General features: G+C 43.5%; 3 protein-coding genes across 3 annotated transcripts in view; 1 reads left to right on the top strand and 2 right to left on the bottom strand.

The window, feature by feature from the left end:
• Positions 1–1148: 1148 nt before the first annotated feature.
• LOC111958509 (neuropeptide Y receptor type 2) lies at positions 1149–2546 on the top strand. Its single transcript, XM_023979765.2, has one exon. The coding sequence runs from the start codon at positions 1175–1177 to the stop codon at positions 2273–2275; it is 1101 nt and encodes a 366-aa protein (XP_023835533.1). The 5' UTR covers positions 1149–1174; the 3' UTR covers positions 2276–2546.
• A 9365-nt stretch (positions 2547–11911) lies between these two features.
• Positions 11912–16229, bottom strand: LOC111958484 (uncharacterized). The gene is made up of 3 exons (XM_023979744.2): positions 16144–16229; positions 12749–14267; positions 11912–12497 (listed from the first exon to the last, which is right to left on the bottom strand). The coding sequence occupies exons 1-3, from the start codon at positions 16201–16203 to the stop codon at positions 12406–12408; spliced, it is 1671 nt and encodes a 556-aa protein (XP_023835512.1). The 5' UTR covers positions 16204–16229; the 3' UTR covers positions 11912–12405.
• A 1796-nt stretch (positions 16230–18025) lies between these two features.
• Positions 18026–22033, bottom strand: part of LOC111958510 (PDZ and LIM domain protein 3) — a 36734-nt gene continuing 32726 nt past the window's right edge. The window contains exons 6-7 of the mRNA XM_023979766.2: positions 19709–19820; positions 18026–18434 (exon numbers count right to left, since the gene is read on the bottom strand). Coding sequence (XP_023835534.1) covers positions 18245–18434; positions 19709–19820 — 302 coding nt within the window. The 3' untranslated portion in view covers positions 18026–18244. The remainder of the gene's footprint in view (positions 18435–19708; positions 19821–22033) is intronic.

The following is a 22033-nucleotide window of genomic DNA, read 5'->3' on the forward strand; positions in this document are numbered from 1 at the left end:
ATTGCTGCGGGGACTTGCTTCCATTCAGCCACAAGAGCATTAGTGAGGTCGGGCACCGATGTTGGGCGATTAGGCCTGGCTTGCAGTCTGTGTTMCAATTAATCCCAAATGTGTTCGATGTGGTATAGGTCAGGGCTCTGTGCAGGCCAGTCAAGTTTTATATATATATATAGTGTATTTAAACCTATAGCGGTAGGTAAGATGACCCTTGGCTATTTGATCATCAAAGTGCAACAGTATGATACAGGATGAGCAATCCCCTGCGGCAGTGTAGGTAATCGTATAGCTGATTTACAGCTATATCGCCTACACTCACATGACTGTGTTAAGGCCCATACAAAGCTGGGTAAAAAAAAGAAAGTTACAGTTCTCATGCCCCTTCTACTTGGAACAAGCTATAAAAGGGCATGAAATTGCAGGAGCTCGTCTCTTTGAATGCATTTAAAGCTAGGGTAAAAACTATGGTTTAAAGTGAAGTGGGGGGGGATATCAATGTTTTCACCCCTAGATGCACCACACCTCCCCAAAGCATCTTGCATGCTCAATGTGTAAATGTATGTTTTTAAAATGCAGTGCTTTGTGTGTTATGTTGTAAATGTATCTGACATTTTGTGTATTGCTATGTTATCCAGGTGTCTCTTGTAGAATAGATATTTAATCTTCCCTGGTAAAATAAAGGTAAAATATCAAATCTATAAATATATACAGTATTGAGACAAACTAGGTTTGTCAGGTGATCCTTATTACAATGTGCTGTAAAACAACCGAGCGAGAACACAAGTCATATTTTATTCAGTGGCTTGGGGGTGAGAGAAAAAAATAGAAAAAGGTTGTTGGAACGATTGTTATTTCTATGCTGCGAAATTCAACTAGTCTCCGGCTGCCAAATTCAACTAGTCTCTGGAGTCCGATGAGTCACTGTGATAGGCCCACCTCATGTCTTTGCCCTKCCCTCGATGTTGCACTTTGATGATCAAACAGGTATGCCTCACACGAGGCTAGCAGCTTGTACAATGGTCTTTAAACCTCCCAACAATGACATCATTCACTGCAGTCTAAAATATGAGCAGGCAAGGAGCTTTAAAAATGTTTTTAAACAAATGTATGTCCTCTGTCAAAATKATCTCCCTCCTCTTGTTGCAGAATTTTTGAGGCCCGGAGAGGAACGATACCAATGGATACTGAAAGTCAAGTAAACATAACTCCAATGGAGGATTGGGCGAATTCTTCTAGACTTGCTTGTGAATTCTCAAACTGCCGCAACAACTTTCCAGACCTGGAGGACAGCACCAAGCTGGTGGGAGTGCAAGTGATCCTCATCTTGGCTTACAGCACCATCATACTGTTCGGAGTCATCGGAAACTCCCTGGTGATATACGTGGTGTACAAGTTCAAAACTCTGCACACCGTCACCAATTTTTTCATCGTGAACCTGGCTGTGGCGGATTTGCTRGTGAATACTCTATGTCTGCCCTTTACTTTGATCAATACTCTCCATGGGGAGTGGAGGTTTGGCCAGGCATTGTGCTTCATGCTGCCCTTCTCCCAAGGCATGGCCGTGCACGTYTCCACCATCACGCTCAACATCATCGCCCTGGACCGCCACCGGAGCATCGTCTACCACCTGGAGACCAAGATGTCCAAGGAAATGTGCGCCGCTGTCATCATCATGACGTGGGCCATAAGTGCAGTCCTGGCCAGCCCGCTCGCCATCTTCCGGGAGTACGGGACGTTTGACCTTTCGCCCGAGCAGTCCATTCAGGTTTGTACGGAAAAGTGGCCAGGGAGCGGCATGGACGGGACCATCTATAGTATCTCCATGCTCCTGCTCCAGTACTGCCTGCCGCTGGCCATCAACTCCTTTGCCTACATCCGCATCTGGAGTAAGCTGAAGAACCATGTGAGTCCGGCAGGRAGGAACAACCGCCACCAGCGCAAGAGGAAGACCACTAAGATGCTGGTGATCGTGGTGGTGGTGTTTGCAGTGAGCTGGCTGCCTCTCCACGCCTTCCAGCTGGCCATTGACATTGACAACAGTGTCTTGGAAATGAAAGACTTCAAGCTGCTTTTCACCATGTTCCACATCGTGGCCATGTGCTCGACCTTCGTCAACCCCATCCTCTATGGGTGGATGAACAACAACTACCGGACTGCGTTTCTGTCAGTGTGTAAGTGCAGCCAACCTGTCAATTCTGGGTCGAGGAACATCATGAGCAGAAAGACACTGAGGGAAAAGGACATGAGCGATACAGATTTCAAAGCGACTAAAGTCTGAATTCATAATATCAACTCTAATGTCTGTTCTGTGCAACCCACTGTAAGAGTGAATTATGGGTAAAACATTCCGCTTTTTTACATCCGTTTGTTGTCAAAAGGTTCAGTGAAGAACCAAGTGTGTTCAAAATGTGTAAATGATCAATTTCATGCAAGTGCCAAATGCATTGCTGAATTGTGCCATGTGATATTTAACTGCTGTTTAAAACTTGCTGTTTTGATATGCTTCTTACAACAAACTATTTTGGCCACATGCAAGTGTTGATATTTAAATGCTGATCGTGGGACGAAAATGTTACATTGCCTTTGTGAATGCTACCATAGTAAATTATGTCGATAATTAATGATCAGGTATTCTTCTTTCCAAATGGATTCTGAGGCCTTATTTTGATAGATGTGCTTTAATCACAAGCTGAGGTGCAAAACAACACATTAGTTCAGAAGGCAGGTTGTCATTTATTGACACCTAATAGTTGTAAACTCAGCATGTAATAATATAAACTGACTAATCAATTTAATCAAGCTTTGTGTCAGTGCTGACATTTCCAAATTCAAACCAAATTKTATTTGTCACATGCGCCGAATACAACAGGTATATAGACCTTACCATGAAATGCTTACTTACAAGCCCTTAACCAACAATACAGTTCAAGAAATAGAGTTAAGAAAATATTTACTAAATAAACTAAAGTAAAAAGTAACACAAAAGTATATAAYAATAACGAGGCTATATACAGGGGGTSCCGGTACCGAGTCAATGTGCCGGGGTACAGGTTAGTCGAGGTAGTTTGTACATGTAGGTMGGGGTAAAGTTACTATGCATAGATAATAAACAGCGAGTAGATGCAGTGTAAAAACAAAGGGAGGGGGTCAATGTAAATAGTATGGGTGGCCATTTGATTAATTGTTCAGCAGTCTTACGGCTTGGGGGTAGAAGCTGTTAAAGGAGCCTTTTGGACCTGGTGAATCCAGGTGAAAGCTATGATCCCTTATTGATGTCACTTGTTAAATTCACTTCAATCAGTGTAGATGAAGGGGAGGAGACAGGTTAAAGAAGGATTTTTAAGCCTTGAGACAACTGAGACATGGATTGTGTATGTGTGCCATTCAGAGGTTGAATGGGCAAGACAAAACATTGAAGTGCCTTTGAACGAGTTATGGTAGTAGGTGCCATGCGCACCGGTTTGAGTGTGTCAAGAACTGCAATGCTGCTGGGTTTTTCACACTCRAGTTTCCAGTGTGTATCAAGAATGGTCCACCACCGAAAGAACTTCCAGCCAACTTGACACAACTGTGGGAAGCATTGGAGTCAACATAGGCCAGCATCCCTGTGGAACGCTTTCGACAACTTGTAGAGTCCATGCCCCGACAAATTGAGACTGTTCTGAGGGAAAAAGGGGTGCAACTCAATATTAGGAAGTTGGTCCTAATGTTTTGTACACTCAGTGTATATTGCAGCTCTGGCACAAACTAATATATGTACGCTATATTATTAGATAGTCCACGAGAGATCCGGAACCCCTCCCTCGCCTTTGGTTGCAGCAAACTGTCTAATTACCGATAGTGTATGTCCTCACTATATTTCTGGATCCTTTAAGAGGCTGCCCTTTCTTCCTGTTTCTTAGTCCATCACCACTGTTGTATTGCGGGGATCGGTTCAATGCCTCTGTTTTTAGTAACTCATTCATGGGCCATTCAGCACGTAAGCCAATAATGGTTTATCAGGCTGTCGAAAGTTATTGACCTGCGGCTTACAGAGAGCGGACCTGGGGGAGCTACCCCCGTTCTAAATCAAGTCTGAAGGATATGAGCAATGGGGTTTAAGACTTATGTAATGTTCCTTTTGATTCGGTCTGTTCACTATGGAATTACATTAGGATGCAAACAGTGAAGTTGATGACTTACTGCTCGGCTAACATTTTGAAGTCAAAGTTTATGAACCGTGGACAGAATGGGAGTTATAGGCTAGTATGAGTATTTGTGAAACAGCGTCAATATCAAAAGGCCCATTTGAYATTTTCTCATGACAGATAAACATAAAAAAAAGTATTTGATGACATCACATRCTGAGTGTAGCATGAAATAACAGTATCAGTTACATCAGTGAAAGAATTCATGTCTGAAGGTCAAAAATATGTTTCCAAGACACATCAGAGAAATGAGTATTGATTCTGTCAAACAATGAGGGTTCTTACTTTCTGAAATGACTAAATAGACTATAGTTGGCAGGAGTAGCTAAGTATAAGTGTCCTGATGACAACACCTTACAACTGTCTTTCTGCCAGACAGATGAGTAACGGACAAGAATGAAAGCCTCGAGACATTATGAGATGTGAGTCATGAGTCGTACAGTCCCACAAAGCCCTACACTGATTGACATGGCATGGCTAGCAGGGTATACAGAGGGACAATGTGCTCATCCGCCATCTGTGTAACCATAAGGAGTTACTTTACTTGGATAGTCCGGATAGTCCATCTGTAGATGCTCTACAGATCGTTATACTATCAACAAACAATCTACTGATAAGCAACTGCTTGCTAGGGCTACAGTTAGGGTAAGGATTAAGTTTCGGGTTAGGAAAAGGGCTARGGTTAAGTTTAGTAGTTAGTTGACATGTTACTGATAGTCCATCTGTAGATGCTCTACAGACTATCCAAATAAAGTGTTAACTCAATGGGTGGGTTTCCATCAGACTTATTGGGTCTTTGGGTGCAAAATAGCAAACACTATAATGCTAGGCCTGACTATAAACAAGGGAATCAAATGTAAAACCTCACCAACTGGATTGTAATGCCCAGTGCATGCTTATTAGACATGTTAGTATGAATGGTGCATACAGCAGACTACATACTACCAACATAAACTGTGAGGACCCCTTCAATGTTTGGTTAAACCTTTTTGTTTTTTGAGGTCTAATAGATCCTAATAGAGGTGGCTCAACAACAACTGGATACAACAACTCCCCCTGCTGTTCAAAAATATATTTACCTTCTCCAAATGAAACTACATGGGGCAYGTGCTGCACCCCAGCCACAAATAGAGCCGGGATGACACCAGTATCGCAATATTTTTTAGATGGCAAAATTTCAAACATGAGGCAGATCAGTCTCTTTGGTCCTTTGAAAACCTTCTGTATGAATGAATGAAAGACATTTTATTTGTGTGTCAAATCGCCAATTGGCAACCCATCCCTTATGGGATTAAGTGACACATAAACAAACATTACAATAAGTCACTGTGGTATTAAAATGATCATTCTTCTTCTAGTGTTCTCTGCATTGCGCATCGCATAAAGAGTGAAAAAATGTAAAGTAAAAATCTATACATAATAGTAAATAAGGTTATCCAAACAAGAATTATATCTCTAGAGCAGTACAATAATGTACAGACATACACACTGTATATATATATAYGCATAMATACATACATAACATAGAAACGGAAGGTATTTGAACCCAGTCTGGCACAAAGAGAAGATTCTTATGGGAGACAAGCCTATACACAATCTTTATACACACGTGCCATTTACCACATAGACGCTGAATATGTTTATAATTTAATTATAGGTAGCCCTTTTTATTTTATTCCAGGCTTTATCTAAATATTCCGCAAATGGAAATACACAATGAACAAAATAACATTTCAGTTTATCCTCATCGCTCAGCCACATAATGCCATGTCAAGGTATATCTGGTGTGCTTTCTGGAATAAGTCGTGGTAGAAAGGGCAATAGAGGATAAAATTAGTTTCATTCTCTATTTCTTCGAGGTCACAATAGTTACATCGTCTTTCCTCTTCCATTTCACCACAATACCTGTTTCAGTACTCAGAGGCAATATCCCTGATCTTACCTGTTTCAACACGCAGAAGCAATATCCCTGATCTTACCTGTTTCAGTACGCAGAGGCAATATCTCTGATCTTACCCGTTTCAGTACGCAGAGGCAATATCCCTGCTCTTACCTGTTTCAATACACAGAGGCAATATCCCTGATCTTACCTGTTTCAGTACGTAGAGGCAATATCTCTGATCTTACCTGTTTCAGTACGCAGAGGCAATATCCCTGCTCTTACCTGTTTCAATACGCAGAGGCAATATCTCTGATCTTACCTGTTTCAGTACGCAGAGGAAATATCCCTGATCTTACCTGTTTCAATACGCAGAGGCAATATCCCTGCTCTTACCTGTTTCAGTACGCAGAGGCAATATCCCTGCTCTTACCTGTTTCAATACGCAGAGGCAATATCTCTGACCTTACCTGTTTCAGTACGCAGAGGAAATATCCCTGATCTTACCTGTTTCAATACACAGAGGCAATATCCCTGATCTTACCTGTGCACATAGCAATCTCTTGCTTTTAGGTAGGTTATACATAATATATCTCTCTCACACACAAATTCACCCTTAATTTAACAAAAGGTTCTCAATTTGGGTTTATAATTAATCTCCTCCACCCATTTCCCCCCCCATATTGCATCATATCTATGTCTCCCTTAATTTGGTTTTCGTACAGATGTTCACAGTCAGACTGTTGAAAAAGGTCAGACATTTCAGTTGTCCAGGCTTCCCCCTATGGATAGATCCCATTGAAAAACTTTACTAGCTATTCTGGCATATCTAACAGTCTATTCCAAAGTCTCACATGCATGCCTTCCATCTCACCTCACAGGGTTCCCAGCGCACTTGTGGACACCTAAAAAGTAACGTACAGCTCTGTTATGGACATGTTCATTAAAAAAGACCTCTTAGCACCCCACACTCCTGCTGAATAGTCCAGAACAGGACACGCATGTCTGATACAGTTTGGAATACGTAGCATAATTAATATCTTTGAGTGTTTCTGTTTCTCCTATAACTCCCCCAAGAGCTCTACTTCCTGAGTCAGCCAGGACAGATGTTCCGTATAGAAAGGTAATATGTTCATCAATAAAAAAAAAAAATACTTTTATAATTGCTAGTAAACTCAAGAAAAAAACTGAAAAACACTTATCTTAGTACCTCGTTTCTAAAAGTCATTATCTGTGTTTTTGTCTGGATGATCATGAGTCTCCATCTTTCACACCAATTGACTGCACATAATAACATGTTCTGCAGGTCTTGTTCAGTTTCTGCCATCAAAATAATATCATCAGCATACAAAAATATACTTAGCACTTCATCATCATATCTCACTCCAATATTTAACTGTTTCATTTCTTTTGCCAAATAATTTATAAACACAGCAAACAATGTCGGTGATAAGGCGTCTCCTTGTTTTACACCCGAGGGTGTGGGAAACCAATCTGTACGATATTCATTAACATGCACACAGGGAAATTGGTACTTTGTAAAGAGACTGGATTGCGTGATCAAACTTCCCATCAACTCCGGTCTTTAACCAACTATAGGCTGAAATATCCCTATTTACAAAATCAAAAGCTTTCTGGAAATCAATGAAACATGCAAAAGTAGGCTTCTCTTCGTGTAATCTATTTCTGATTACTGTACAGACTGAGAAGATAGGATCTATACAGGCTCTGGATTTACAAAAAACATTTTGTTCTTCCACCAGAATGTTCTGATCCTCCAAGAGGTCATTAGCCTATTGTTGAGGATGGATGAATATAATTTATAAACCGTACTTAATAAACTTATGCCTCTATAGTTCAGTGGCACTCTCGGGTCATTTTTTKAAAGATTTGGGAATGGGATTCAAAATAGACTTATGCAAAGTGGATGGCAGTATAATGTACCTAAAACAAATTTGGAGCAAATCATGTAGGACGTCAATTCATTTAGGGGATTTTAAAACTTCATTTGCCAAACGCTTTCCCATTTTTTGCAGCGTCAATAACCTTCTTAACTTCTGCCACAGACAGCTCCTCATTTAAGTATGGGTTACATACAGTAGCAGTCAAAAGTTTGGACAAACCTACTCATTCAAGGGTTTTTCTTTATTTTTACTATTTTCTACATTGTAGAACAATAGTGAAGACATCAAAACTATGTAATACCACATATGGAATCATATAAAGTCAGCAACAACAACAAAAAAGTCCCCTTTTCAGGACCCTGTCTTTCAAAGATAATTAAGGTCACAGTTATGAAAACTTAGGACACTAAAGAGGCCTTTCTACTGACTCTGAAAAACACCATAAGAAAGATGCCCAGGGTCCTTGCTCATCTGCGTGAATGTRCCTTAGGCATGCTGCAAGAAGGCATGAGGACTGCAGATGTGGCCAGGGCAATAAATTGCAATGTCCGTACTGTGAGACGCCTAAGGCAGCACTACAGGGAGACAGGATGGACAGATGATCGTCCTTGCAGTGGTAGACCACGTGTAACAACACCTGCACAGGGTCGGTACATCCGAACATCACACCTGCGGGACAGGTACAGGATGGCAACAACAACTGCCCGAGTTACACCAGGAAACGCACAAATCCCTCCATCAGTGCTCAGACTGTCCCGCCAATAGGCTGAGAGAGGCTGGACTGAGGGCTTGTAGGCCTGTTGTAAGGCAGGTCCTCACCAGACATCACCGGCAACAACGTTGCCTATGCGCACAAACCCACTGTCGCTGGACCAGAACAGGACTGGCAAAAAGTGCTCTTCACTGACGAGTCGCGGTGTGTCTCACCAGGGGTGATGGTCGGATTTGCGTTTTATCGTCGAAGGAATGAGCGTTACACGAGGGCCTGTACTCTGGAGCGAGGATCCGATTTGGCGGTAGAGGGTTCGTCATGGTTCTGGGGCGGTGTGTCACAGCATCAATCGGACTGGAGCTTGTTGTCATTGCAGGCAATTTCAACGCTGTGCGTTACAGGGAGACATCCTTCATCCCTCATGTGGTACCCTTCCTGCTGGCTCATTCTGACATGACCCTCAGCATGACAATGCCACCAGCCATACTGCTCGTTCTGTGCGTGATTTCCTGCAAGACAGGAATGTCAGGTGTCTGCCATGGCCAGCGAAGAGCCCGGATCTCAATCCCATTGAGCAATGTCTGGGATCTGTTGGATCAGAGGGTGAGGGCTAGGGCCATTCCCCCCAGAAATGTTCGGGAACTTTGCAGGTCCTTGGTGGAAGAGTGGGGTAACATCTCACAGCAAGAACTGGCAAATCTGGTGCTGTCCATGAGTAGAGATGCACTGCAGTACTTAATGCAGCTGGTGGCACACCAGATACTGACTGTTACTTTGATTTTGACCCCCCTTTGTTCAGGGACACATTATTCAATTTCTGTTAGTCAGATATCTGTGGATCTTTGTTCAGTTAATGTCTCAGTTGTTGAATCTTGTTATGTTCATACAATATTTACACATGTTACTTTGCTGAAATAAACTTAGTTGACAGTGAGAGGAACGTTTCTTTTTTTGCTGAGTTTAGTAAGCAAAAAAGTGTTAAACAAATCAAATATGTTTTTTATTTTAGAGATTCTTCAAAGTAGCCACCCTTTATCTTGATGACAAGCTTCGCACATTCTCTCAACCAGCTTCATGAGGTAGTCACCTGGAATGCATTTCAATTAACTGGTGTGCCCTGTTAAAAGTTAATTTGTGGAATTTCTTTCATTCTTGATGCATTTGAGACAATCAGTGATGTGTTGTGATAAGGTAGGGGTGGTATACAGAAGATAGCCCTATTTGGTAAAAGTCCAAGTCATATTATGGCAAGAACAGCTCAAATAAGCAAAGAGAAACGACAGTGCATCATTACTTTAAGACATGAAGGTCAGTCAATGCGGAAAATGTCAGTCGCAAAAACTATCAAGCGCTATGATGAAACTGGCTCTTATGAGGACCGGCACAGGAAAGGAAGACCCAGAGTTACCTCTGCTGCAGAGGATAAGTTCATTAGAGTTACCAGCCTCAGAAATTGCAGCCCAAATACATGCTTCACAGAGTTCAAGTACCAGACACATCTCAACATCAACTGTTCCGATGAGACTGTGTGAATCAGGCCTTCATGGTCAATTTGCTGCAAAGAAACCACTACTAAAGGACACCAAATATAAAGAAGAGACTTGCTTGGGCCAAGAAGCAATGGACATTAGACTGGTGGAAATCAGTCCTTTGGTCTGATGAGTCCAAATTTGAGATTTTTGGTTCTAACCGTCGTATCTTTGTGAGACGCAGAGTAGGTGAATGGAGGTTCTCCGCATTGTGGTTCCCACCGTGAGCATGGAGGAGGAGGTGTTATGGTGTGGGAGTGCTTTTCTGGTGACACTGTCCGTGATTTATTTAGAATTCAAGGCACGCTTTCCCATCTGGTTTGCGCTTAGTGGGACTATCATTTGTTTTTCAACAGGACAATGACATACCTCCAGGCTGTGTAAGGGCTATTTGACCAAGGAGAGTGACGGCGTGGTGCATCAGATTGTGCGGAACTCTTAAGACTGTTGGAAAAGCATTCCAGGTAAAGCTGGATGGAGTAGAATGCCAAGAGTGTGCAAAGCTGTCATCAATGCAAAGGGTGGCTACTTTGAAGAATCTCAAATATAAAATATATTTAGACTTGTTTCACACTTTTTTGGTTATTGCATGATTCCATATGTGTTATTTCATAGTGTTGATGTCTTCACTATTATTCTACAATGTAGAAAATAGTCAAAATAAAGAAAAATGTGTAGGTTTGTCCAAACTTTTGACTGGTACTGTATATAAGAGGGTTCTGACATTGTATTTTCCATTTTAGTTCTTAGGGAACATATGTCTTTATATAATTCTTCCTCAAAATATGCCCCATTTTCATTACCTGTTAACAAACTAGCAAACCCCTTCCTTAAGTACCTGTGTAATATCAGAGTTCAACCCCCCCCGCTCTTCCATTGGAATATTCTTATGTCGTTTTGGTCCTAACTTGTTTATTTGGCTCCAAAACTGTTGAGGATTTCTTTTCGGTATCTCCTCAAGGTGTAATAAATGCCCTCTCTGATATCTCCGTTTGAATAAGTGCAAAACTTTTAAACACATTCCTAAAATGTTCTCTTGTAATTCCTATCTTTACACTGTAAAAATAAGTACTCATTACTGACAATAGATCCCTTAACTCATCATTCCGATAAGGCTTRTTCGGCTTGTAAACTTTCCTGGGCTTGGGGCTGTATTCTTTTTTTGCATCAGAATATATATCACAAAATGTTTCATACCACACAGCTAAATCAAATGGTGTTTCTTGGCATCTTTGCAGAGTTTTGATGACTTCCACCAGAGCTCTRCATGCCATTTTAGAACAGAAAATAATTTGGCACATTTCTTTTCTTACATTTAGGCCTATGTGGGGTATGTATATTTTGCCCCARGTGATGCACAGTAATACCTGGTTGAGAAACAGAAAATATCATAAATAAMAGAGAATGATCAGGAAGTCTACTTTTTTCTTAAATTAAGTCAAAACATCCACATTCTACAACCATCTGTGGGGGTAACACCTTAAATTCCAAACAAGTTTATAGACAGTTGTGGAGGGTAACTATATAGTCCACCACAGCTTTTCCTTTGCCAGATATGGATGTAAAGTTATCGCTTAAGGGAAATATCCTTCCATTAATGATATACATTTTAGAGTCTCGAAGGAATTCTAATAGGGTTTCCCMATGATGATTAACAAAGTCATCCAAAGCAACACGCRATGGAATATCATTAATATAATTTATATAGTCATCTAACCTCCCAATTCCACTGTTACGACTGTTAAGATCCCCACGTATGTAAAATATTGTGTGCTTTAGCTTTAAAAAAATAAATTGTGACTCTGGATAATGATGTTTGTTTCCAACATTAGGGCTGTTTTCCTAAAGAAGTTACATCCGCTTCGTGTTTWGTTTTCTTGCCACATTACTAACGAGTATCGTAATACTTGTATCGTCCCGGCCCTAGCCACAAATTGCCTTGATATGCCATTTATCTAAWAACTATTATAAATGATAAATAACACTGACAAAATATTTTGAAAAGCATAATATAATCAGGGAATTAAAATCTGTACAGTGCATATGGTACATGACCTTGTGAAGGGCATATTGTTGGTAAAGTGATGCAAAGAGCTCTACGGTAGGCTACAGGATGCTTCACCTCTCCTGACCCCTCGTGGTATGGGAGGTAGAGGTCAACATCCAGTCTGCCTGGCCCACTAATCCAGCTTCAGCCTCATTCATTCTGATTGATGATGTTTTTGTACCTCTGGGCTCTCTGCTCCTCCTCCTCGAAACGCTTCCTTATATGAACAATTGCCTCTCCGCCTACACAGTCCAAAGAAGAAGAAAGAAGAAGAGTCTTTCAAGACATAGTTATGAGCTCCAGGACGACTAGTGGTGATGTCTCTACTACTACTGTCAGCTAAATACATTTAATAATCGTATACAATCGACACAGTAGCTAGATGTTCAAACATTCTTTTGCATTCTGAATGACCTTGAATGAAAATGAATAACCTATTCAATAAACCTGAATTAAATGACAAACTGTTAAAATGCACTCTTTTTAACCTTACCTACAGGGCCATCCAGCATTTCTCTGGTAATAGGGCTGCTATTCAGAGGCTGCCTTGGACTCTCTTGCTGCCTGGCTCCACTATCACTACCATCAGTCACCACATGTGACCCTGCTAATATCCTGGTACTGGCGATGGGGCTCCTCTCTCTCAGCTGCAGCGAGATGCTACTGCTGAGCTCGATGTACTCCTGGTGGAGCTGCCGCACCTCCAGCTGAAGCAGGTCTTTCTCCTTCTGCACCGTGAGCAGGCAGCTTTCCAATATGGCCTGCTCTTCCCTCAGCTGCTTGGCTCCGCCCTCTGCCTCCTCGCCCCTCTTGACGCTCTGTTTGAGGTTCTCTCGTAGTGTCTTGTTCTCCTCTTTGAGATGGGCCACGGCGCCCGACATGGCCTTGCGCTCTTTCCCCACGCTGTCCAGGATGCGTTCGGCTGGGTGTTCGTTGCCCGACGAGGCCGGAAGGCTGCCGTCCCTAGTTGTGATCCCCTCAAGGGAGCTTCTCCTCCTGGCCCCCAGCCGATGGAGCTCGGCCCAACTCATATCCAGCTCATTCGTGAGGTGGCTGACCTCCCTTGCCAGCGAGGCTATCCGGTCCTCCAGCTGCCCCTTCTCCTGGGTGAGCTGGGTGCAGAGATCGTTGGCCCTCTCCAGTTGAAGCCGCACCCTGTTGTCACTACCACCTTCTTTAGGCTCCTGAGCCAGCCTGTGATCCCTGGATCTCTCCCCTGCCTGGCTCCCGCCCTCAAGAGCATCGACGAGTCTGTGGTTCTCTGCGGCCTGCTGCTTGTTGAGCTTATCCAGTGTTTTATTCGATGCTTTGAGGTCCTCATACTTTGGGAGGATCCTCTTGAGCTCGCGGACRCACTCCTTGCAGTAGTCCTCCGTCTTCCGCAACTTCCTCTGCAAGTCCTGTTTCTCTTTCTCCAAGTAAACACACCTGTCCTCCAAGGATAGGCTCTCCATTTTGAGCATATCTCCAATCCTAGGCTCCCCTATCTTGGATAGTGTATCTTGCCTTTGACTTTCTGGGTATGTTTTGGCCATGTTGAAAGTGACAGGGTGTGTATTGAGTTTGGAGGTGGGACTGTGAGTGAGACCACCAGCCATTTTCTGTGAATTGTTGCCACTTGTTGAGCCTGAGACATTGTGATTGGTCAAAAATGGGCGGTCTTCTGCCTTGTTTTCTCTTATCTTCTTGTTGAGGCTKAGGTTGTCCTCCTCCAGTGATACCAGAGCGTTTTTCAGTCTGTCCACCGTATTCTCCAAATCGACTATCATCTCATATTTGTAGTCTGTCCCGAGAGCTCGGTCTCCTGAGCCACTACGTATTGGGGAGCAGTCAGGGTCAAAAGCCCTCGGTGAATGCCTGTAGGATGCTCTACGCGTCTCTGATTCATTTGTTTCTTTCATYAATGAAACATTGTTAAACTTTTCTGAAGATATCCCTGATTTGCTGTTACAATTATGAAGAGGAGGCTGTGTTTTCTTCATGTGCTGTGAAACTGGTGTGGTCCACTCAACCTGAAATGAGTACAAGGAATGAGTGAGAGCCGTGTTGCGTTCATTTAACCATGACCCATATAGTCAATAATACAATATTCTTGTGGGTTTAACACAGATTTGTACATACAGATGAAGTCGGAAGTTTACATACACCTTAGCCAAATACATTTAAACTCAGTTTTCCACAATTCCTGACATTTAATCGTAGTAAAAATTCCCTGTCTTAGGTCAGTTAGTTTTATTTTAAGAATGTGAAATGTCAGAATAATAGTAGAGAGAATTATTTATTTCAGCTTTTATTTCTTTCATCACATTCCCAGTGGGTCAGAAGTTTACATACACTCAATTAGTATTTGGTAGCATTGCCTTTAAATTGTTTAACTTGGGTCAAACGTGTCAGGTAGCCTTCCACAAGCTTCCCACAATAAGTTGGGTGAATTTTGGCCCATTCCTCCTGACAGACCTGGTGTAACTGAGTCAGGTTTGTAGGCCTCCTTGCTTTTCAGTTCTGCTCACAAATGTTCTATGGGATTGAGGTCAGGGCTTTGTGATGGCCACTCCAATACCTTGACTTTCTTGTACTTAAGCCATTTTGCCACAACTTTGGAAGTATGCTTGAGGTCATTGTCCATTTGGAAGACCCATTTGCGACCAAGCTTTAACTTCCTGACTGATGTCTTGARATTTTGCTTCAATATATCCACATAATTTTCCTTCATCATGATGCCATCTATTTTGTGAAGTGCACCAGTCCCTCCTGCAGAAAAGCACCCCCACAACATGATGCTGCCACCCCCGTGCTTCACGGTTGGGATGGTGTTGTTCGGCTTGCAAGCCTCCCCCTTTTTCCTCCAAACATAACGATGGTTATTATGGCCAAACAGTTCTATTTTTGTTTCATCAGACCAGAGGACATTTCTCCAAAATGTACGATCTTTGTCCCCATGTGCAGATGCAAACCGTAGTCTGGCTTTTTTATGGCGGTTTTGGAGAAGTGGCTTCTTCCTTGCTGAGCGGCCTTTTAGGTTATGTCGATATAGGACTCGTTTTACTGCGGATATAGATACTTTTGTACCCGTTTCCTCCAGCATCTTCACAAGGTCCTTTGCTGTTGTTCTGGGATTGATTTGCACTTTTCGCACCAAAGTACGTTCATCTCTAGGAGACAGAACGCATCTCCTTCCTGAGCGGTATGACGGCTGCGAGGCCATGGTGTTTATACTTGCGTACTATTGTTTGTACAGATGAATGTGGTACCTTCAGGCGTTTGGAAATTGCTCCCAAAGATGAACCAGACCTGTGGAGGKCTATTTCTTTTGATTTTCCCATGATGTTAAGCAAAGTTTGAAGGTAGGCCTTGAAATAGATCCACAAGAACACCTCCAATTGAATCAAATTATGTCAACTAGCCTATCAGAAGCTTCTAAAGCCATGACATAATTTTCTGGAATTTTCGAAGCTGTTTAAAAGGCACAGTCAACTTAGTGTATGTAAACTTCTGACCCACTGGAATTGTGATACAGTGAATTATAAGTGAAATAATCTGTCTGTAAACAATTGTTGGAAAAATGATTTGTGTCATGCACAAAGTAGATGTCCTAACCGACTTGCCAAAACTATAGTTTGTTAATAAGACATTTGTGGAGTGGTTGAAAAACGAGTTTTAATAACTCCAACCTAAGTGTATGTGAACTTCCGACTTCAACTGTACATATTCAGCAGCCATTCTTTATTAGCCTACTCTCCAACAAGTAGGCCTAGCATGAGGTACACTAAGTCTTTCATCATGACAGYCTATGCTATATTCTTAATAACAATCATCGAACAATGTCTTTACATAAAAATGCCTAATTCAAATGCAGAACATGATATGTCCTCATTATTAACATTCAACCTGGTTGCCTTCTCTTGGAGACAGAGGGGCCTCAGGTGTGTAGGAGCTTCGTCTTCTCATGCTGATCTCTGGGGTGATGGCTGGATGGCAGCACGTTTGAACCCTGAACCCGAAATGGGCCTGAAATTACATTCACTGACAGGAACCTAAAACATTAATGAGCAGGGCTTAAATGCCATTTCATTTAGGATAGTTTAGATATTGTTCCAGCTATCAAGGCTATCAACATTTCTGCTAACGTAGCTAAAGTTAGCTAACTAAATAACTCGCTAGCTAGCAGGCGTTGCTGGCTAGCTAATTAGCTAACGTTACAGTAAAACATGGTCAATAAGTAAAACATGGTCAATAGGTAAATAAATCATAACTTACTCTCTGCAGGAACTCCGTTTGCTTGTAGCTACATGACACGTTCAAAATGCGAATTCATAATCGTAGCTCATTTGTTTCAAGATTTGCTAAACTTCGTTCTCTCTAATAAATCAGCGCGTAAGGTTACCATGGTAACCGGAATTCTGAGGTCCCTCAAATTTGAGCTAAACTCTGATTGGATGTAGTCATCAACAGTTCTTTCACACAATTGGTACACACTTTTCAATTTTGGGGGGTTTGTGAGCCTTTTGCCACTTTAATTAACAAGTCATGTCTTATCTATAAATATACTTAGTATCTTTTTCAGAAATAGACAAAAACTATTATATATATATATATAATATTTTATATATGCTTCAACTTAAATATTGTTCTATAGTAGGCCTATTTACAACGTTTCATGGACAACTGGGCTGTTGTATCGTGTGCCAACACTCACCCTTATTCCATGTTGTAATACAGACTCTTGCCAAGGTACCCTTTTCCTATTACAGTTATAGCCAACGGGATCAACTTACCTGTGATCTCACCCTGTCAAATGTCTATGATGTTTTGCCCCACTGAGGAAACTGGCATTATCTAGAAAAAGAGGGACGTGACACTTGAGCCCATCTAAAAGTGTGGAAAAGTTACCTACAAAAGTCACACAAGATACAGTATTCAGAGAAAGAAAATGTATCATAGTCTGATTCACTGGGCCGAAGGGCTGAGGGTATTTAGCTGGGGTCTTTGGGGTGCTAATTGGAGCCAGGCCCTGTTTTAAAGGCCTCTCACAACTGGTGGAGGGATTTAGGCTACATCACTGTCAACTTACCTCCTAACACAACACCTCTCTGAGTTAACTTTTTTGAAAAGAGCACGCAAAACAAAATGTCATTGACTGTTATTGTGGCTAAATTGACACATCCAGAACCAACATGTCTTTTCAGACTACTACTTCACATCCATTCATTTCTTCACCCACACAGCTGTTGGGATGGCCACTGAACACCCGGGGAAAGTGTAGTCTCCTCGGGATAGAGGTTCAAATAATGTAGGCGAGCGACATGGATCAGGTTCCCTTCACTTCAGCAGTATGACTCCTCACAATCTCATAATGATCCGCTCGTGCACATAGTAGTTATATGACAAGCTCAACTGTTAGAAGACATGTAAACATCTTTTATCATCTCACTAGTTTTTGTCTAATCACAGTTGTCCTTCCTCGCGTTCATCCCTTTCGGTTGTCACCCAAACACTTGCTGACCTTACAACTCATTCACTGACGCTGGCCGTCTGGCTGGACGCCAAATCCCAGGTCGTAAACAGACAGTACCCTTTATGCCCACCGTGACACCCTGTGAGGAATAACAGCTGACACGGGGAAGGTGACACATTCACAGCTCCTCGTCGTCGTCCCCCTTGAGAGACTCTCAGTGCCCTCTGTGACACTGTGACGAGCCAGCACTTCATCTAGTGTGTTTGCCTATCAGTCAGTCAGCTCAGGAAAGAGATGAAGAGAAAGACAATATGAGGCATTTCCACAACATGGAGTCAAAACCCCTTTATTTGAAGTAAGAGAATAGTATACATGTAAGTGTATTCACAAACAAATGCACTGTCAGGATGTGCAAAAGAGAGCAAACAGACAATAGAACACAGGAGAACACAGATACAAACAGTTACAATCAATGGTGCCTCACTGGCAGATTTTTAGGATGGTGCGTGTGTGCGTGTTTGTGTGAGGAGKGTCCTATGCCGAGGGGAAAGCAGTGACAAGGTCATGGCCCTCCGGGGGTCTTGTCCGGGCTCGAGCGTGGGTCTCGCAGTACAGTTGGCCCTCCACGAAGAAGTAGCCCTTCTGTTTAAGGTTGACGTCACAGTCGGTGCACACGAAGCAGCTAGGGTGGCGGAACTTGTCTCTCGCTTTCACCACTGTGCCCCTATAGAAGAACAACAGAGGTAGCAACAGGAGTAGGCTGAAGTTACCGCTGACGCTGATCTTGGGTCAGTTTAGCATTTCCCCCACTATTGGTTAGGGTTAGGATTGGGGGAGGGAAAGCTGGAGCAGGGTTGCCAGATTACAAAAGTACATCAATGATTTGGGAGAGTGCTGCCTACCTCATCTAACCACTCAAAGTACACTGAGTATACCAAACATTATGAACACYTTCCTAATATTGAGTTGCGCATATTAGGAAGTACAAACTCAAATTCCAACTTTCCGTTTCAAAGCCCAGTGCAGTATGTCTCCACTGTATTTCTGATCAATTTGATGTTATTTTAAATGAACAAAAAAATTGCTTTTCTTTCAAAAACAAGGACATTTCTAAGTGACCCCAAACTTTTGAACGGAAGTGTACATTTCTACACTATGAGGTTGGAATAATACTGTCAAATTGTGAGAATTATGATAATGCCCTTTTAGTGTAAGAGCTATTTAAAAAGACTGCCTGAAATTTCAGCCTGTTTCAGTGTGATGGAGTTTTGGCCTGGTTTTTGCCTGGTGACATCACCAATAACAGAGTTCCAAACGTCTCTGCCAATAACAGCCAGTTTTCCCCTCCCCACGCAAACCACTCCCAGAAAGTCCACAAAAATATTTTTCTTGAGAAATTGCTCTTTGCTTAGAGTTTATTTGGACTATTTTAATTGAAAACAATCAAAGTAAGGTATTTAATTGTTGCCCAGAAATGATTTGATAATGATTTAAAAAAAAATGGCTACATTGGACCTTTAAGGGTCAACTAGTTTTTGGCAGAACTTTTTAGGTGTAACTCTTCTGGCTTGGGTACCAGTTTGTTTCTGTTATCATTATACTCCTTGCCACTCCTTGTCTGACCAAACACTTTTGATCAACACAACTAAGCAAACTCTCTGTAGAAAGATACTGTTCGGCAACACAGGAGGTTGGTGGTACCTTAATTGGGGAGGACTGGCTCATGGTAACGGCTGGAATGGTATCAAAGACATCAAACGTGTTTAATGCTATTCCATTCGCTCCGTTCCGACCATTATTATGAGCCGTCCTCCCCTCAGCAGCCTCCTGTGTTTGGAATGACACAAAATAAAAGGAGTGGAATGTCATCTCAAAACAGGTTCTGGATTCCAGGCTATAACGCTTCTTATTATAATAAGTATTGAAAGAAATGGGTGCAACTCAGTACCAACTTTTCATATGACATTCTCAGAGCAGCTTTGTCTTCGAAGTACTCACACAATGCCGTTTCCACACTTGTCACACAGGGGCAGTTTCTGCAGGTTTCCTGTGGGCGGTGGTGGCTTAGTCATTGGCGCTCGCACTGTCCTCGTCACCATGGGGCGAGTGCCTGGACAACACATGGGACACGCACTATTGGTACCCTAATCCCTATATAGTGCTCTACTTCGAGCTGGTCAATACAGTACATAGAGAATAGGTTACCATTTGTGACACAGAACACAAGCAATGTCCGCCTATCCCCAGGCGGCTCGGTTCCTGCCCCTCCTTGCTCCGTGCGCTCGACGACTCATTGCGAGCTCAAAGAAACCGGGCTCCGGGGCAGCCCGACGGAAATGGGATGGAAAACTCCGCCTCCATGGACCTGGCTCGGCTTATCACCTCACTCGCTCTCTACATTCCTCCCTCTCTGTCTCTGCTGCTAAAGCCCTTTTCTACCACTCTAAATTCCAAGCATTCTGCCTCACACCGTATGAAGCTCTTGCCACTTCTCTCCTCCCTCTGAATCTCCCCCTTCCCCCCCTCCTCCTCTCGCGGATAGACTCGTCAACCATTTTGAAAAAAGAAGGTCGACGACATCCGATCGTCGTATTGCGTAGTCAAACGACACGGCGGTTGTTCTGCTTCACATCTGCCCTATACCCTAGGTGCTTGAACCCTTTCTCCCCTCTGTCGCCAGAAATGGGACATATCCTCGCGTCTTGTGGACGGCCGGCCGCCCAGCACCTGCCCGCTGACCTATCCTCCTCTTCTCTCCAGACCATTCGGACCTTCTCCCCCCAACCTGCCAAACTCATCCTTGAGACTCGCATGGCACTCCTTCCGTCCTTCAAGAGAGCGGAGTGCACCCTTGCTGAAAAAACCCTACCACTACGATCGCCCTCCGATGTCAAACACTACAGACTCAGTATCCTTCTTTCTTTGTCTCTCCAAGAACTCTTGAACGGTGCCGTCCTCATTGGCTAGCGTCTCCCTGCTATCTCTCTCAGAAGCCTGTCGATCTGATCCAATCAGTCATTGGTTCAGATACTGAGTCCATTCACTGAGACGCTATCTCTCTGTGTCAACGGAGGCGTCTCCGCACTGCATAGCTAGAACTCTCTTCCTCTGCTCATCTCCTTCAGACCTTCGGCTGCTTTGATACTGTGAACCATCAGATCCTCCTCTCACCCCAATCCGAGGCATCTCCGGCGACGCACCACGCTTGGATTGCGTCCTACCTGGGTTCGCTCCTACCAAAGGTGGCCGTGGCGAGAATCTGTCCTCGCACCGCCCCACGTGCTTCTCACCAACTGTGGTCCCCGCAGGGCTTGTTCTAGCCTGACATCCATTCTCGCATAGATCCAGTCACTTGGCCTGTCAAGTATCCTCACAGCTCTCCTATCATTGGCGCTAATGCAGACGCAACACAATAATCTTCTCTTTCCCCCTTCGAATAACCAGTTGTGCGAATCGCATCTCTGCATGTCTGGCACTATCAGTGTGGATGACGGAGTCACCGACCTCAAGCTGAAGCCTACGGCAGAGACGGACTAGCTGCTTTCCTCCCGGGAAAGGACTATGCTCAATGCTCGGCATCACGGGTTCGACAACTCCATTGTGTCCTCCCTCCAGATGTGCTAAGAACCTTGGGCGGAATCCTGGACCAACACCCTGTCGTTCTCCAACTAACCATCAAGGCTGTGACGCGTTCCTGTGTTATGCTCTACAACATTCGCAGAGTACAGACTGCCTCAACACAGGAAGCTGGGCCAGGTCCTAATCCAGGCACTGTGTCCATCGATCCCGTCTGCGATTACTGCAAGCTCGCGTTGGCTGGGCTTCCCCTGGCCTGTGCGTCCATTACAAACCCCTACAAGCTCATCCAGAACGCCGGAGCCCTCTGGTGTTCAACCTGTCCCAAGTTCTCTACGTCAACCGTCCCGCTCACTCCGCGTCTCGTCCACACTGCTTCCAGTGAAGCTCGCATCCGCTACACAGAAGCCAGGTGCTTGCCTACGGAGCTGTGAGGGGACACGGCACCTTCCGTCACCTCAAGGTCTGATCAGACCCTACACCAAACAGAGGGCACTGCGTGTCATGCCAACGCTCTGGCTGCTCGCCTCCCTACGTCTGAGGAAGTAACTGTTCCGGGCTCAGCCCAGCAAAACTGTTCGCTCTCTGGCACCGCCAATGGTGGATACAAACTCCCTCAAGACCGAGGGAGCAGCGGAGTCAATCACCACCTCCGGAGAACCTGAAACCCACCTCTTTCAGGAATACCGTAGGATAGTATATCCTTCTAACCCACCCCCCCCCCCTTAAAAGAGTTAGATGCACTCA

Source organism: Salvelinus sp. IW2-2015, linkage group LG34 (genome assembly GCF_002910315.2).
Source record: "Salvelinus sp. IW2-2015 linkage group LG34, ASM291031v2, whole genome shotgun sequence".
NCBI classification, from domain to species: domain Eukaryota; kingdom Metazoa; phylum Chordata; class Actinopteri; order Salmoniformes; family Salmonidae; genus Salvelinus; species Salvelinus sp. IW2-2015.